The sequence below is a fragment of the Anomalospiza imberbis genome, chromosome 4 (assembly GCF_031753505.1).
Source record: "Anomalospiza imberbis isolate Cuckoo-Finch-1a 21T00152 chromosome 4, ASM3175350v1, whole genome shotgun sequence".
Lineage (NCBI taxonomy): Eukaryota > Metazoa > Chordata > Aves > Passeriformes > Viduidae > Anomalospiza > Anomalospiza imberbis.
The window spans coordinates 47,517,496-47,536,688 of record NC_089684.1 but is presented as its reverse complement, the minus strand read 5'-3'; the positions used below and the strand labels follow the sequence as shown (position 1 = coordinate 47,536,688).

At 36.9% G+C, this 19,193-nt stretch overlaps 1 protein-coding gene across 5 annotated transcripts in view; it reads right to left on the bottom strand.

Annotated features, from left to right (window-relative positions):
* Nucleotides 1-19,193, bottom strand: part of CORIN (corin, serine peptidase) — a 120,703-nt gene that overhangs the window by 88,980 nt on the left and 12,530 nt on the right. For 3 of the 5 annotated variants that reach the window (XM_068188404.1, XM_068188405.1, XM_068188406.1), the window contains exons 2-3: nucleotides 13,568-13,712; nucleotides 7,038-7,490 (exon numbers count right to left, since the gene is read on the bottom strand). In XM_068188404.1, coding sequence (XP_068044505.1) covers nucleotides 7,038-7,490; nucleotides 13,568-13,712 — 598 coding nt within the window. Of the gene's footprint in view, nucleotides 1-7,037; nucleotides 7,491-13,567; nucleotides 13,713-15,700; nucleotides 15,912-19,193 lie in introns of those variants that run through there. The other 2 variants (XM_068188407.1, XM_068188408.1) reach the window with 2 other exon arrangements.

The following is a 19,193-nucleotide window of genomic DNA, read 5'->3' as shown; positions in this document are numbered from 1 at the left end:
GAAAGGCCAAAGAGTAAAGATACATGGAACTTCAAGGAGGGTCTGTTAGTTATTCACAGTACTTATTGCAAAATTAATCCTAACAAATACCTGTGGTCTATTAGATAGATAACATTGTTTCATCAGACTGAATTTGAAGAGATTAACTACAAACAGAAGAACTGCAATAATGAGCCATAAATTTATTAAAGATAATTGAAATCACACGCTTAGCTAGAGGCAAATGTATGAAAATGTTAACAATATCATTACAATTTTCATACAAGTATCTGAAGTTTTTGGCAAACTTGTAGTTACCTGACAGCAGTAACACACCAGGTGATAAAAGCTAGCAAGCTTTTTTGCCCCTTATAAACATAAATAGTAATGAAAAATTGCGCTATATAGTGAATAATGGTTTTTAAGAATCTTTTGGATTTCAGCTAATACATCTTACATGTCAGAAACTGCATGGTTTCCTTTCCAAGCTATGCCCATGTAGTCATAAGAAACAACACTGGTAAAACTGATGAAAACCAGGTTCTTGATAACGATTTTTGTGAAAATCCACGTGTTTCTCTTAGCTTACTAATTTTGCTCTGTGAAATGCAAATTCAATTTTATATTTTTTTTTTTAGGGAAGAAAAGCAGAATGGCTCCAGTGATTATTCTGACTAGTGAAAAAAATGCAATCTTAAATGAGAACTGTATTGCCAAAATTTTAAGGCAGCTTTTTTTCACTGCCTTTAATTTTGACAGAAAACTTAGGTATAAGTGAGGTAATGAAACAGACTGTACTGCTGGAAAACACTCTCAAACATGGACTCAAGCATCAACAAAATTAATTTTTACCATATTAGTATATTCATGCTTGCATTTGCATGACAAAGATATATTTGAATGGCTAAATTCCTGGCCTGATATTTAGGACACTACTTATGTTCTTCTGTGCCAATGTGAAAAACCAAAACTATTTTCCGTTCAAGAGAAAATGATGTTTTAACAACATCTTGAATTTTTTATTTTTGAGGACAAGAATACCCTAAAAATCTACCATGGGTCCAGTGCTGCTATTACTCCTTACACAGCTGAGTCTACTCCAACTTGTATGAGTAATTAAACACAAATTCAGCTAAAAAACAAAATTATTTATTAGGTTGCTGCTGGAAATGCTGGGTATTAGGGAGACTCAAGCTTATAAACTGACTTGGGATGCAGTTACCGGATACCTTAGCTGCAGCAGGAAAAAATGTCTTTAATATGAGCAGCACGAGGCTGAGATAGAGAGACATGGAATTTCTTGTTTCTGCACCACTTGTGACATGTTGTGTCAGCTATCCCCACAATAGTTTTCAAATTTCTCTTTCCTACCAAACAGAAAGGTGAGCTGGACCCTCTCTGTAGTAGTAGTGGCAGAACACAAAATCCCATGCAGTAGAATTCTAGCAGCAGCAGAACCCCAAATACCTAATAAGAAATGCTAGGCAGTGACAAAGAGATTTATTTCATGTATAAATTCAACATGGTTAAGTGATAAAAGACTTAGGGTAACATCAAGGCTGAGTGGAGGACTGCAAAGAAACTAAACCGTTCAGTTTCAAAGATGCACAAGAAAAGTGAAAAGACCCAAGGTTCCCGGGATGCAAGCAAGCAAACATAAAACCTGTGCTTTTTGAAACTCTGAGACAGTGACTTGCTTTTACGAGAACACTTTTCCACTTCATTCTTTAAAGCAATCGGGGCTTTTAAAGGGCTCGGGGGTGCTCACCCTCCTCCACACGCACTCAAGTGACCGTGCTTCGCTCTCAGGGAGCGCCCGCCCTGCCCCTCCCCGGCTCCGCTTCTGCCCCGCTCCCGCCCCTCTCCTGCCCACTTCCAGGCCCCACCTCTGCCCCTCTCCTGCCCACTTCCAGGCCCCACTTCTGCCTCTCTCCTGCCCACTTCCAGGCCCCGCTTCTGCCCCTCTCCTGCCCACTTCCAGGCCCCGCTTCTGCTCCTCTCCTGCCCACTTCCAGGCCCCGCTCCTGTCCCTCTCCGGCCGCGGCTTGGGGCGGAGCGGGACTCGCGTTCGCGGCGCCCTCTGGCGGCGGCTTGGGGCGGGAGCGCGGCCGGGCCCGCTGCGGCTGCCGGGCCGCGCTGAGGGGACGCGTGCGGCCTCACCGCCCCTCACAGCCCGCGGGGACGCCCCGCACGGGCGGGCATGGCTGAAGATCAAGCTTAGCCGTGTTACTTTTCACGTTAGGATCTGGCCACCAGCATAGTTCTCTGCTGAAACTGCTTTTGCGAAATGGCAGAGGCGCTACTGGACTGCTAGGGGAGATCTATGGGAGACTTGGCACAAAAAAAAAAAGGGGATATTAAATATACATATGCAAATACACCAGCGAGTGGAAGAAACAAAATCAGATATTAATACTTCCTGTCCCAGAGTATATTTCATTCATCTACAGCATGTTTTTCTAGGAAGAACGTCGACCTTCACTCTCTCTACCTGCCTCCCCAAATGATCAGCATTACAAAACAGGGAGTCTGCTTCATTTGAATCAAGTCTCTCACTTTACTGCCTCAGTGCAGTCTGCTTTTATTTCAAAGAGAAAAAAGTAGCAATAAATTGTATTAATATTTCCTTAGGAAACCATGCTTTATTCTTTACAATAGTTACTATTTAAAATGTGGTCTTTTTTCTGTTAAACATTGATTGACAGATGGGCAGAACATTACTGTGTATACTTCAAATTCCATGAATAAACACTACTGAACCTATTGATTCACCTAGGACTCCCATCCTGATGGTTTTGCTATCAGAAAACTCTCCACTTCAAATTCCATGAATAAACACTACTGAACCTATTGATTCACCTAGGACTCCCATCCTGATGGTTTTGCTATCAGAAAACTCTCCAGTGAGCCCTCCTTGTGACTTAGGACCATGGTCCATGCCTCTAGAAAACATTTAGATACAAAGTCACACAAACTCAAATCTCTCAACAGGAAAAACTTATTCCTTCACTTGCTTCCCAACTGAGAGGTAACACAGGATACTTTTAACTCAGAAGCTGACCTTTGGTAGGGGCCACCATTATATATTCAAGAAAAGTTATAGTAATATTGGGCAAATATAAGAAACAACCACCTAGAACTGTAACAACAACTTTTCTGGCAACATAAAATCTTGAACCTTCACAAGTCAGAAGCTGCCAGTGGATTATTGTTTACGAGCCCCAACAGACCAACTCCTCACAGAGTTCTCCAAGCATTTCCATACTTTCTGGTTTTCCCATCATCCTGTGGCAGTAAGGTCCAGGAGGTCTCCTTTTTTTTTTTTTTTTAGCTTACTGCCTGATAGGCAAAAACAAAAGGCAACTCCTCATATAATGAAAAACACTGAGTAACTGTTCTATTTCACCTAGACACTCAAAATGGTCTGACTGTCCACCACAACAACTTACTCATAAGCCAGCTGTTTTCCAGTAAGAAAACAGTGTCTTCCTTCTATTTAGTGCCTCCCCACACCTAAGTCTTTTCATGTCTCTACTGGTCTGGTTGCCTGCTATTTGCCTTTTCCAATTCCACTGTTAATCTTTCTGAAGTTACACACTGATGTAGCAGTATTTTCCATTTTGTTCTTTGTAGACTTCATGATGAGGGTTCTCATGGAGAAAGAATGCTGACTGCAGCAAACCATCAGGTCCTTATTTTGGTGGCAACCCTAGCTGAAAGTCCGGCATTGTATTTGATAGAGTTCTCATTGTTTCCCACTCTCCAACATTCTTTCACATCTACTGGCACAGTCATTTAAACATTTTATCAGTCACTGTCTCCACTATGAAACCTTTATGTGAGTCCCAGCTATTCATTTTAGGAAGCTAAATCTGTATTAGCAGAAATGTTATTACTTGACTATTTTCTGTTTGCCCTGATCCGAAAACACTGTTGGTTTGTAAGATTCCACCAGCATCCTTCTTCACGCTGGAGCCTAGCCATTCATTCTGATTTTTCCTTCTGTCTTTTAACAAACGCATAGTCTGTGAGAAGAGGTCTGTAAGACTTCTTGGTGAAAACTCTTGTTACCAGCATTTTGAAAAGCCAAGTATGTTGTATTAACCAGCATTTTCACTGTCTCCTTCAAAGAACTTTCTAATAGATTTGTGATGCATTGCTTCCCCTTGTAAAATGGAAATAAACTACTTCATCTCTTCTTTATTGTATCATCCATTCCTGTTTACCCACTAATCTATTCTTTGCTAGAATTTCTGCCAAAGAACTTCCTCCTTCTTCAAGGGCTTCTTAAATAATTGATGTCATATGTGCCAAATTTCATTCCCCTCCAGTTAGTAACTCAACAACGTCTTACTTTTGTTAGTTTAAAGTCTTAACTGAATACCATATGGTCACAATATTTATAAATTCTCTTATTAATGTCTTTTACTGAAGCTGTGGTCCACCAGTAAAGCAAATCCAGCACTAGGGATTCCAGCATCAGACCAAAAACTTAACAGCCACATGAATGCCAGTCCAAATGTGTTCACAGAATTTTGGTTGGCTTTGAACTGGCAGTCTCTATGTCATATGATGTATCATTTATCTTTTATTGTACTGCATAAAATCAGCATAAAGTGCAAGTTACACATGCTTACTAAATGAACAGAAACAGATTCACCTCCCCACATTTGAACCAGATGAAACTTGTACTCATGGATGATCTGCTAGTGTGCATTGATGATGATAGAACATCAGCCTGACACTTCATTTAGAGGTTAATTTCCTTACAAAATATGCTTAAAAAATTCAAACCTTCATTTTACATGGGTTCAAAAGTGATTACATCAGTTCATGGGAGGACAAAGGAGCGCTCATCAGGACTCACTGCAGATCACTGGAATCTGCTACCACATAGCGTTCAAGTGCCTCAGCAGGCCAGCCCTAGTTTATTCTTCTTCAGGCATGTGCTAATGTTCACAGCTGGATTCAGACACTAAGCAAGAGAGAAATAATTTGATCTACTGCCACCAATCTGATGTGGTCTTTAAGTTTTACTTGTCCCAAAAAAATAATTTTTACTCCAAAAGAATATTCCAGTCTCACTGCTCCAAAACTCATTTATATCTCATCTCCTAGTTATATCTCATTGTCCTCTACATCAGAATACATAAGAACTTCCTGTGAACATCAGATCATGTTCTGTGTTACCTTAGGATCTCTCCATGAACAAGCTTAGTGGAAAAAAAGAGATCAAAGAGACTAAAGACGAGTATAAAGAGTTAATATGCAAAGGCCAGGAGAAGAAAGGAAGTGAGTAGAAGAGTGCTAGAAAGCCTCTGCTTTTGAGTCCTCCATGCCTTGGAGAGCCATGGGATCATACAGTTATTATGAGATCAAATTCTTCTGGATACTATTTCATTTTGTTTTTGTTTTTTTTTTTTTTTAATCTACACACAGAATTAAGACAATGTCCCCATGGATACAGCTAACCAAAACACTTGAAAGTGGAATCAAAGACTGTGAGGTTATTGACGAGTAACATTCTGTCTCTGGGTTTTGTTTTTGGGGCAAAGTATCTCAGTTTGGGATGGGATTTTTTTGTTGTTGTTGTGGGTTCTTTTAAGAAATCTGTGGTATTTCAAATTCATCTTTGAAAACCTTTTGTCCTTTTCTCTTTACACAGAAAATACTACGCCACAATAGAATTCCAAGTCGTCACGCCTACCAAATATACACGCAGTCATACTGCTGTTGGAATGAGCTGCACTTACCAGAATAGAAAACATACTTGGAAAGTACTTAAAGTGCCTCTCTGTATAATACCAAAAAGATCAGAAATGCAGACCTAAGGCTGTCCTGAGTCACTGTAGCGCTGTCCCTGTATTAACACTGTAGTAGGGAAAAATATCATGTGCCATACACACACACATGTGCATATTACATATGCATGTTATATGCATCTCAAAAGAGTTCCTTTCAGCAAGATAAGAAAAGGCAAAAGGGCTTTACACTGTTTCATCTGTATTTCCTGGAATTTCAGTATCTCAAATATGATTATGACAATATTTGTAGTGTAGCACATTATGCTTTCTTGCTGTTCCTTGACACAGTGATAATTTGCTAAGTTGCAAAAAGAAGTAAATAAATGAACCACTAATAGGATTCAAGTGTCCATTTATATACATTTATTCTGAGTTTGGGGTGCAGGGAGACAGAAAGAGGGAAATCTACATAAAAAACATCATTTAGCAAATAGAACCTGCAAAAAGCCTGCACCATTCAAATCACTTATGAAGTCACTACAGTCTAAGGGAGAGAAGCAAATACCGATAAATCAGTGATCTACATTACATTTTCTCTATGACCTTATGAATAAGTTTTGCTCTGTGCTCTGGTGGGATTAAGAAAAAATGAATGATAAGCAGCTCTAGAGAAACGGATTCATTTCAATATGGTACGCTTGTGTTTCAGCAATTAGCAAAGCAGTATCAGGGAATCCTTCATTACCACTAACATGATGAATCAATAATTTACTACGGCATTAATAAAATGCACCTACCTTCATAGTAAAAAAAAAAAAAAAAAAAAGTCGTGCTCCCAGTTAATTGTCATTACTCCTCTCAAAAACGCCAACTGAACTTCATTGCTACACAGAAAAACTGTATCAAATTAGAGAATTTATCCTTTAAGACAAAAAAAGTTCTAACTGCAATTACATGCCAAGATCAGAAATGGACTTGCCACTTACATAGTTTTAAAGAAACACAGAATATACAATCTACAGAATTAGTAAGTCCAGTAACTCATTTCTAGCCTTGGCAGGCCTGATTATCACCAACTGAAGAATGTATTTTAAGTTTTCATACTGAGAGAATTTACTGCATCTTCCTTAAGAGGCTGAACAAATATTCTGATAAGAACCCAGCTGATTGCAACATGGAATGTACACAACAAAATAAATTATCTAAAGGGACACAAATTCCTTAGACCTCACAGAAACACATAGTGGAGCATGTCAATAGTATGCTCTATAGTTTTTGGTCAGAACTATGGAGCCAAATAAAATATAAACTTACTATTTTTCTGATCCATTTTTTGTGACACAGATGGACGGGTAGGACTTAATATTGGCAGAGTGGTCATCCTCTCTGTGTTGTTAAAAGAAGCATCTGTAGACCACAACATCATCTGCTCTGTAGTGGCAAACAGCCGTGTGTTGTCTTCAGAGCCCTCTGCCAAAGCAGCTTCAGAGGCAGGCTGATGACTGAGCACTGTGGCTTGAGTTGGGGGACCAAAGGAATTTTCCTGGAAAGGCTCTCTAAATATATTTGAGTTCTTGTTCATTTGGTCAATATGGGATAAAGGCGTGGTGGTCCAAGAAGAGGGCTGTGTGCTGAGATCGACTGTGGGATCAGTCTCAGAACTATTTTCAACCACATCTGGCAAAAGATCAGGAGATGTTTCAAAGTCACCATTAACTGTGAGGCCCTCACTTCCATTTGAATAAAAGCATGTTTTTTCTAAAACTCCTGCAATAAAGGAAAAAAACATAAAAATTACCATCACCTGGAAGAGTGTTACCAATTTGTTTTGGAAAGTTAATACTAAATAAAATTATATAAATAAAATACTTTAATATAAAATTAAAATTAAAGACAAATTTAAGAATTCTGTCTAGCGACAAAGTAACAGGAGCACATAAAACATGGTTGTTGTAGGATAATAGAGAAACAAATGCTTCCATGAGCTTAAAATATTTTAATCATATTTATAGTAAGTCACCGAATACTTACATGTTTAAAACTACAGAATGCAATTTCAAGGAGCTTCAACATGCATTCATTCTATCATTACGTTAGTAAGACAGACAATGCTATTTTTTTATCCTTTTAAATTGCATCATCTCTTGTTTTCATAGTACCACCATCTTCAGAAATCCAATTCTGAAGCTTTAAGGCAATCAATACATTTTTAACATATTCCATATTCACTAATTTGTAAAATAGAAAGAGGTACTATTTTCTCTATATAAGATTATGTCATTTAACTACCACTGCTAAATATGGGCCCCTGAGTTGTCATTCTTCTCTGATACTGAATTTTAAATATACAATCATTGTCTAAAATTTTAGTCACTTGCTGGCTTATTTTTTGATCATTTATTATATTATAGACAAAAACAGACTTTTCTTAGTTGTATGTATTCAATAGTTGCAAATAATTATAATTCACAAATCAAAACAGTAAGTAGATGTATACCACAAGCATCAGGAATTTAAACTACATAGTAAGATAACTGATCTTTAACCTAATAATCCAAATAATAAAGAAGACATCTTAAACATGTGTAGAACATATAACTTATTTATCTACAATAGAAATGACAAATATTATCTCAAATTCTTTAACCAAATGCATTAGAGTCATATTTAATGCTAGAAGAGATGTACCACTCTGTATTACAATATAAGAAAGTTTTGGTAAATAGCAAAAGTCATTTGTGCCACTGGCGGGTAAAAGAGCTTAACAATCATAATAGACACAGTTCATCTAGACTTGATTATTAAAAAAATTAAAAGGAATCATCAAAACATAAAGTCTCCCAAACGTACCAAGTACCTTGGCAACAATTTATAATTTTAGTAACTTTTCTTAGTATTCATTTGACCCTTCATTACCTGTTTGGTACAGATGAACCCCAAATGGCAGGGGGGTTGGAATCAGATGATCTTTCTATGATTCTATGACTCCAAAATCCACAAAACACTCACCACCATCTCTCCCAGACTTAATTTTCATTTTGGTTATTGCATTTACCAAAATGGCTGGTTGCACCATCACCTCTCAGTTAGGCATTGCTCATCCCCCACTACCCCAGGCTCTGTCCCTAGACAAACCAACCCCTCTGCCAGCTCCAGGCACCACACAGAGCCCAAGAGGGTATCCTGAGCCCATTCCCATTATTGAATTCCTCTTCTCACTTCTCTGTGCACTCTGCTGCTAAAAAAAATCAGTTAACTGGTCTGAAATTCAAGGACTGGGCAGGCAGAAATGTTAATTAATCACAGCTACAAGTAACCAAAAATGCCAGAAGAATCTAACTGAAGTGACTTTGGGTTGGAAAGCTTTATAGTTAAGGGAGAAAAGAGAATTGGAATAGGGGCAATATCAGCATTTTCTTTTTTAATGAGTGACCTTTAACTATTGCAAATGCAAACAGCAAGAAAAACTGGTGTAATTTCTGAAATATAGTGAATTTCAATTAAACAGTTACCATTTGAGATTTACCATATCCTCATTTATCCAGGCTGGATTGTTTTGGCTCCAGTGTCACTAACTGTGAGTAAATCTTTGTCTAACTTCTACTAGACAAACCCAGGGGAACTTATATATATCTATATATATATAAATATATAAATAAATGTTAGGGTTTCTGGTTTTCCACCAGCAGATGTTCATGTAGCATTGAGGTTTGGAGGAATGTACTGTGTGTATTTTACAGAAGCAACCAAAAATCTCCCACCTGCAAATGATTTAAGCAGCATTTTTTTTTGTTTGAGTCCTCTGGTCAAACCAAACGGTAAGTGCATTTTCACAAAAAGGGACTAGTATTAATATGATTTGCTAACATCTAAGGAAGAGTGAGTGGTTGTGCTCAGAAACTGTGCTCACTAAAATGTATCTTTATTTGGATGCCAGATATTTGTGTTCAAACAAAGCACAGAATCTCTAGAATTCAGAAGCTTACTTTGTTTCAAGTTTCAAACTTTACTAGGCTTTTTTTTCAGTTTTCAGAAAGTTAAAATAAGCTTTTTAAACTCCTCTGGGAAAGTGCAGAGTATTTTTTCATAATTCAAGAACAGTTTAAGGTTTTTTTTCACATTCTCTCTCCTCCTCCCTAGACTCATCTCTTCTCTTCCATTCAGCATAAAAATAGAAAAAGGCTGTAAAATGTTGGTCCCAAAGAGCTATTAATACTAACTTAAAATTAAAGTTAAAATTATTAGCTATTTATATATCACTCAGCAGAATACGAGGCAATACATAACAAGACAGGTAAGCTCTTGAAAAATGTTTGAAAACCCCCCTTATTGGTTTAATACAGTGGTCAAATAAATACTGTGAAAACAAAATATTGAGGCTACCCACTGGATTCTATCCTCTTCTCACTCAGACTTATTTCATTCTTTTTCTGGAACAACAAATAATAATAACTATGTCTATCACTGCCATGAGGTCATTTACTTCTTTGACTGATATCCCCAAATGCTTGTTTGCTTCTTCAACCCATCTTTCCAACAACAGCATTTTTTATTCTATTTTTACAGTTTCCTAGTGATAATAACTCCTCTTAACAGGGGGACCACACAACAAACCTCTTTGACGCAAAAGGACTTCCTAATTATATCAACTCCACTGACAATGAGCAGTATTAAAATTCTTTTTAACATTTTTTCCCTCCAAAATAACATCAGCCTAGCTCAGGTACATACGCCCTCGAGGGAGGCAGGCATAGGCCTCTGGCATTCCCCACTTGCTAGCTCTGGATGACAGCTCTGTTTCTACTCAGTTTGTAAAGAGTTTTAGGGCACCTTCCTGAGTCACCTCTTTCTTCTCCTACATTCTCCTCCTATCCTTTCCTATTACCAATGCACCATAGAGAATTTAGGCACTTTATTCTAGGCTGCAGAATTCTCTCTTTGTGCTGGGCTCCCACTTGCTTTAATTTTTATCCTTGCCCCCACTCTTCCTCTAAAAACACTATTGCGTATCTTAAATCTTAAATTAAGCTTACTGGATATGTTTTTATGGCATCTATATTTAAATTTCAAAATACCTAAGAAAACAGAGTGATGCTTTAAACCAATCAGTTCTTAATCTCTTCAGTGAAATTAATTAGTCTCTATCAATGTTTGCAAACAGACATGCAGCACATACAGAACATGCATTTTATTCATGTATACAGGCACACTATATCCAACTATTCTTCAGACTTGAGTTCATACAGAGCTGTAGATGGTAAATCATAAGCCAAATAGTTAATTAGTTGACAAACAGATGTAACCATTTTCGATTTGTGTCTCCAGCCACAGCTGGGCACGTCCAGTTGACAGACACATACAGTATGCTGGCCTTCATTGTGCTCGGTACAAAATAGACCTACTGGGACCAGACACATTCATTTCAAAGCAACACTTTCTAGCAGTTTTAATTATCATTTCCAGTTGCTGTTCACTCTGGGGAATTAATGTTTTGTTTAAATATGGACAAGTCTTAAAAAAAATGAGAGTCTACTTAAAAATGGACAGTTAAGAGCTTAAAGAAATAGTCACACTGTTCAAGCTATTAAAATGAGATTCTGGCAGTGTAAACTGTGGAAAATTTCTAGCTCTTCAGAGCAGGAAAGCTCAAAGAGACCAAGTCTGTTTAAAACCTAACGAAACAGAGCAAGGCAGCCTAACAAAGTATGGGTAATGGATGAGGCAGTTGCAAAAGGAAATAAAGCACTGGTTCACTAGTGCAGCTGGCCAGCACATATGAACTGAGATTTCTCCTGCACGATCTGTACCCATGACTCTGCACTCTGGAGAAATGGGCACATTACTGATACTATGAAGGTCTCACAGAACACCAAACTATTGCATGTCAGTTAAGCTGCAGCAATTCTTTCTTTCTTTTTCGTTCTCTCTTTCTTTCTCCCTTTCCTTTCCTTTCCTCCACCCTCCCTCCTATCAAATAATTTCTATTAGCCCCTCAATATGACCAACTTATTTCTTACATGGTAAGACCTCATACCAATACCAGAGTTCAGTTATTATTGACCTGACATGAACATGAAGTACTATTTTCAATATAGTGTATCGTTAGTTAGTATAACTAACTATACAATAGACTATATTCTATTACACACACTTTAAATGTCCACAGCATTAGTTCATCTAATTCTGGCCATCAAATATATTTGCTTCTAGGCTATCAATGCATAGAAAATGAAAGCTGCTGAGAAGAATAGTAAATTATAAAATGTTAATTCAAAAGCTGCGTCTGAAGGGACCTTTGCCAGTTTTAGACTTGGGTTATAACACCGAGCCTTATTCCTTACCCTACAGTAATGACGATGACTTAAGAAGAGATAGTCACGATTTTTGCTACGTAAGTAGGATCAGAAAAGGCCGCATCTCCCAGAGGATTTCATACATTTTAATCACAAGTCAATATATGCCTGAGGAAGAGACTGAGTAGAGCTGATGTAAATACACCTGCCTTTTTATCTGCTTTCTCACCAAAGAATGAAAATCAAGGGCACAGGATATGAAAGATACAAATGGAATGTTAAACATAAGGAAAGCAAATTTAATGGCTTCACATTTCCTAATTGCAAGACTTACTTGCTCTTAATCCATTTCAGACTGTTCTTAGTTCAAAGATATAACCCAAGACTTACCTGTCAATCATAACATTCACTAGCTTTGGGGGTTTTCTTACTTCCTTAACTTAAACTAAATGAAAAGAACAGGCCTACAACGTCGTGTTGCATATCCTTTACAGACTGAATTGAGAAAACAGATTTAAATTGTCCTGATTTTGACAGTGCTTTTGAGACATCATCTTTAGTTTCTTCCTAGGCTTTGTTTGACTGTTTGATGGGTATTGAAATTGGAGTGTTTAAAACAGGAAAATGGATTTATATCTATATATCTGGATACTGGATACATTACCCCACTTATTTCAGATGTGCTTCTGAAGTACCTAAGGAAGCTCAATTAGAATATGCTCTCACTAACAAAAAGAAAAATGAAAAAACCCCAAAACCACTTACGACTGAAAGCAAATTTTTTTAACTTTTTTTCCCGGAAAAACCAATGCTTTAACCTAGTTTTATTGTCCTTTTCATTTTGTACTTGAAGCAATACAATGGTATGTCAGCTTTTCTAAACGTGACAAAGGGAAGACTTTTTAAAAAATTTATGCTAATAAATTAGCAGTTTTTAATTATGAAAAACATACACACAAAATTACCAAACAGACTAAGCCATTATAAATCTATGAATACCTTGAACCAGTTTCCACAAAACATATTTGGAGTTCTGCGTTGATACGTATCTTGTATGTAAAAGAATTAACATAATTTTCCTTAGTTAAATAGTTAATATTTTGTACACTATTCAGAAAAATGTGGGGCTATTTATAAATTAAATTTCACCTGAAAATAAGAATCGGGTTTGCATATGAATGTGTGACATAAACAGATATATATTCCATTCCACTGATAGTGACCTAAAATTATAACAAATGTATCTTTTGTACTTGTAAAATGGCTGCTGAAAACTATCTACATGTTCAAGATAATGTGTTCCTTAAAAATCTACCTTGAGAAAAGCAGAAAAGGTTTCCTCACCGATACTTTAAATACGTTTTAAGGATACAAATCTAAATAGCAGATTTACTTCTCTGCAACAAACAATCACGAGGTAGATTCGTTTTTTTAGGCAGGTGTGCTAAGATGTATGTCTAATGTCTACAGTTATATCAGCACTTGAGAATGTGGTCTCAGTTTTAGTCTCTTTAATTTAAAAAGTGTCTCCTTAATTAAAGAAGCACTCACCTACAAAGGTAAGCAGGATCACCAGCAAAAGGATAAGGGCACAGATGCATGGAATCAGTATCAGGAGCAAGAGTCGAAGGAACTTGGCAGAAGCCAGTTTCTGAGAGCAACCATCCCCCATGTCATCCTCATCTGTTCCTAAGACCTGAAAAACAAAAATGCAGTTTTATCATGCTGGGGACCATCAGTAATTCCTGTGTTTTCAATAGCAGTCCTCCTTCCCTATTACATAGATATATGATTTAAATATATGCTGTATATGGCTAATAGATTCTTAAAGACAAGTTGTATGTAAATTTTTCTTTCTGGTTGACAGTCTAGCGCAATCCATATCCTTTATTAAACTCTACTCAATATCCACAGACTTATAGCTTCATTGAAATTTCTAAACATTTCTGGTTAACTGGATGCTGGATAGGCATTTGAAAAAAAATGTAAAATATATAATAAATTTAAGGAATAAGACTAAATGCAGATTATTTTATAATTAAAATTAATCCATTACTAATTATTCAAGAGCTCCATGTTCTTGTTTCTTTTATTAAAGAATCAACATACTATTATAACCTTTAAGTGACAATAGAAGACTTATTATGCACAGTAATCATGTCTGATTTTTTTAAGTACTTTATATAATTACAACTTAACACAGTATTCCCTAGAGTTTGCAAATCACATTTTCTGTTCTATGAGTGGAATCCAAAAGAATAGAGAAAAAACAATTTTCTGAATTCAACTGAGCTGCACAAAGAACAAAAATTCAAACCCCTGCAAATTAATACTATGATCACATATACTGGAGAAATATCATTGTTTTTAAACAGAAACAAAAACAAAATTCCAAATTAATATTTAATAGCAAGATTGAAACTGTTACAAAGTCAAAGCACCTTTATTTGAAATTGACCAAAAAGTAAAATCTTCCCTGTGATAATGTGCAACTGGATGATAGGTTTATTCATTCCAGACAGTGTCTTCCCAAAGGATGACTAATAGTTTATCCTCTTTGTCAGGAAGATCAATCACACCAAAGTTGGTTGTGTCAGGACACAAGAGTAAAGGCATCCATTACCCTGACGGCCTCTCCCCAAAGAACCTCAAGAGACTGAAGTCTACAACATAAATAATATTAGTCTCGCAAATGCCAGTCTCTGTGGGTTATCCTTTTGGCTGGCTCTGCTGAACGTGCCTTTCTGTAAAGAGCAGGTCATTAGACTGACTGGCACAAGTCACAGTTGAACTATTTCTTAAGAAATTGCTGCAAAGAGACTGGATTGGTACCACCCCACAACCTCACTCCCATTTACTGCCTTGAATGAGAAGACTTTAGGCATAAGTAGGATTTGCAGAATCATTTTCCATCATTCTAAAATGTCTCTTGTTCCAGCATGGCACAATGACTGTTTGAAAGGAAATTTTCCTTGCTGATAATAGAATTATCAACTATTCCTGAAACCCCTGGTTACTAGACACTGCAGACCCTCGACAGATAGCAGAAGCCAAGAAAACAGCATTTGTGAAGTTATATGTGTCTTTTCTGACACTGCTAAGCATTGCGTCATCTGACCACTTCGAGACTCATCCAGGGCAGTGTCTGTCCCATTTGACTTCTTTTCCTACTTCCACTGTTCAAAGTAAAGACATTAACACTAAAATTGCATATGGTACTGGTATGGTGTGAGCTGCTAGTAATATCTCACTTGATAGTCTTCCTCCTATTCCAGTGATTCAGTCTCAACACAGTCCTACTACTAGACTTATCTAGCAAGCAGGATGGTAAACTTAAAGATGTTGGATTTATCTGAAAATCTGAAACAGCCAGCTCAGGATGAGAATAAAGAGTGTCTGTTGAAACAATCTCAGTGAGATGACAAGGTCTGTAATCTGATCCTCATTTCCCACAACAAAAGAAATATAAATAATATTGCAGAGAGTTAATTGGTTGTCAGAGTTGTTTTTTCTTAATCAGCAGCTTATTCAGAAGTAGTAAATGTTTCAAACCAAGACTTCAGGATATCTCAGCTTAATTACTGCCCTTGTCCACGAGTGATATCTAAAACATTCAGTCACAGATAAAATTAAGGATTTAAGTGAATATTAGGAACTTCAATCCATGTGATATTCAGACAACACCTGCTTGACTTCCTGCAGTCCACACTTATGTACCTTGTCATTTTAAAGTCTTCAGTGTCTGCCTGACGTTTTGCTTCTGGTAATGCTGGAATCCAGCAGCTTTAGCTGCTGTACTCAAAGCAGGCTTCCCTGAATTCCACAACCTGGGTTTGCACTGCCTGCATTAGGCTCCCTTGTGAGTTCTGAACACAGATAACAGAGGGATAACACAACTCTGCTATAAAGACAGATCTCCCAAAACACTGCCATATTTAGTTCTGAAAGCACAGACAACAATGCAGTAGATGCAGTGTTCCCCCAGGAAATGAGGCAATTGAGTTGAGTACCCTCTTTTGCCTGAAGCAGGTAAAAAATCAAATCTACAACTGAGCAGACTATCACAACCACATGAACACAGACACCTCTTGAATCAGAGCATGCCATGCCTTGAAATAATGATATTCTGTAAAAAAGAACCTGTTTCTTCTGGGCCAGACAACAAGTAGCAGGACCATCACTACACAGCCCAGTGATCAAGGAACTCAGGACCTGATTCTTAGTTTCTTCAAGACAAACAAATTTTAGATCCAGCTCATTTTTCTGAAGAAATCACTCCCAACCAAGATCCACTTCTTACCAAGTCCCAAGCAGAAATGTCCAACTCTACCCAGTATAATACAAAGTGAATTCTGACCTGTGACTCCACAAAGAGTTTGTCTTAGGAGTAAAAACTTAGCGAGAAAGAACAAAATTTTTGTTCTCAAATATTTGAAAAAACATTCAGAAATAGTATCCATCATCACTTTTTGACTCTTTTTGTGAGGAGGGGATGACATTGATTATTCTGGAGGTACATGAGATCTCAATAATCTCAAGCACAAGTGCTTAACTGACAGCAATTATCACCACTTCATATATATATATCTAAGAGTTAACCTAGCAGAAACATTAAATGTGTGCCAATTAAAACAGTGAGCTTCTGGTGATGCTCTGTTTCTGTGAGAAATGTTTTCTAAAGTCTACTAGCATTGTAAATACTACTTACTTTACATAAATGTTCAATACTAAATGAGAACATCCAACATTTTTTTTCTTGTCTACTCCTGAAAACAATAAATCTCAGTCTTTGTACTGACAACTCACTGCCACAGATTTTAAAATGGGCTGTTGTATCCAAACTCACTGGCACAGATTTTAAAATGGGCTGTTGTATCCAAATTTACTCTCAGTGACTGCTCAAGAAAAGAATGCTGTATTGTTAAAGACATGCTTCTCTAAGCACCATGAATTGCTTGTTCTGTAGAACAGCAAAGTAAATATTTATAGGCAAGTAAACAGTATGTTGTATTTTTCCCTTCTACAGGAAAAACAAATACACCTGTTAAAATCATCATTAGTGACTATGCAAGCATAAACTTCATTTTTCCAATTTTACCATTTTCCATCACTTTAACATCTATATTAGTTTTTTTCTGTCAATTATGAATATGAACTACAAGTAGAGGTAGTGTTGCTGGTGCCTATATCAACAATGAGAATTTAATAAAGCATCCTATAGATAAACATGAGTGCATTACACCTACTGTTTGTAAATTCCCTGACAGTATTTCTTTTTCTCTTACCACCAAATACTGCAATATACAAAGAATACATGCACCAGCTTGAAGTGCTCTATTATGACAATGGTATCTGCATAAACTGCAAGCGTGCTCTGTTCCCTCAGTTCTAATAAATAACGGAATAGAGGAACAAATAATAGACTAAAGACATAAATAATGGAATCATCAGATAAAAATGGGCCTGTGGGAGGAAACGGGTGCTAAATGCTTATTCCTTGGCTCACTTCAAGCTTCTAGGTTAGTGGCTGAGAGAAGAAACCAGTCTCCCTCAACTCTCTGTGTAGTTAAGACTTTCTCTGACTCATTCTCTAAGTCTCCAAGACTGAGTTACCTGGTAGATACATATTTATCTCCCTTTCCAAAGGAAGGACAAGACGACTTAATCCTTGAGGGGCAGATTTAGTCAAAAATCTATAGCACTGGACTAAAACATATTCTCAGTACTTGAAGAAGACTGGTGCAAGTTCTCTTCCAACCACTGTTGTTAGAAAACTCAATCTAAGAAATATTTTTTCTGAATTAAATACTATGTGCACTACAGTTAGAAAATACTGGTATTTGTTTTTTAAGGCAACAAGTCATTTGCTTTAACACAAACAGGTTTTGTATTTAACAAGAATATAGTCAGAAGAGAGGATGTCTAAAAACATGAGATAATTTCTTCTGACAGCTAAGAAGTTTTGTCCCTAATGAAACTACATTAACCGCTGCTTACCTGAGTGGCATTCTTTTGGTAATGACTGTAATAAAGGAAATAGACTAAAAATAAATTCTGAGCTAATTTCATTGCGTATTTTAAAAAAAATCTAGGTTTATCTAGAACTGCTGGATCAGACTGCTCAGTTTATTTTGTGGAACCACACATGGAAGAAAAAAGTACGATGGAAAAGAGTGTGTAGTCCCATCTGACTACAAAAAGACTAAAAATTCATTGGACCAAAATTCACAGCTTACTTTCTGCAAGACGTGGAAAGAATCTGATCTCATGGCTGTCATTTCAGTAACATGCCTGTCATATTAAAGCAGAGAAATGACAGATTACATTAAGATTTATGTGCGAAAAGCATGCAATTTTCCTTTTAGATACTAAAAGTATCTAAGTTACTAGTCTATAAAACAGCCTGAATCATGGTAAAAGCACTCGACAAAAATATCTCCTGCTGTTGTTACCACAGAACTAAGAGATGTTCTCCCAATAAAGAAGTATCATTAGGGCTAATTGCCTACTGTCAGTATCTTCTGTGCATGACAGGTCTCTACACAGAAATGTAGAAGACACCTCTTAGATTAGAAACATTAATGTATCTTCAGCAAGCCATACACCAAAGCATTATTTAGTGTTTGTAATGGAAAGAATGGAAGGAAGTACTACCATGAAATGCAGAAATAATGTCAGGGGGCAGTAAACATAATGCCCCTGTCCTCAGAAGTCCTCATAATGCCATTGAGGAATCTATTATCCAGCAAAGCAATAATTATGTAAGATTACAAAAACTATCTGTAGCTCTTTCCGTATCCTTGATACTGTTCCTCTTCTAATGCTGAAGCCCTGCTCAGTTGTCAGCTCTTCTTATTTCATCTGCTTTTATGATGCTGATCTTAAATCTCTAGATACTGGACTGACACGACTATACCAGCCACTACAGCTTTCCCTTTGCCATTAGAGGAAGATGGTTCCCACCTGTTATGGCTACAGAGCAAAAACTGAACACGTGAAGTGTCAATGTTTAAGCACAGAACACCACATATTTTATATATATATATATATATATATATATATATATATATATATATATATATATATATATTTAACCATACTCATTCTTACAGTCTTTTCTGATCAACTCATAATATTCAAAGGCCTGGTAGTGAGTAACAGAAGCTGGAAATGTCCT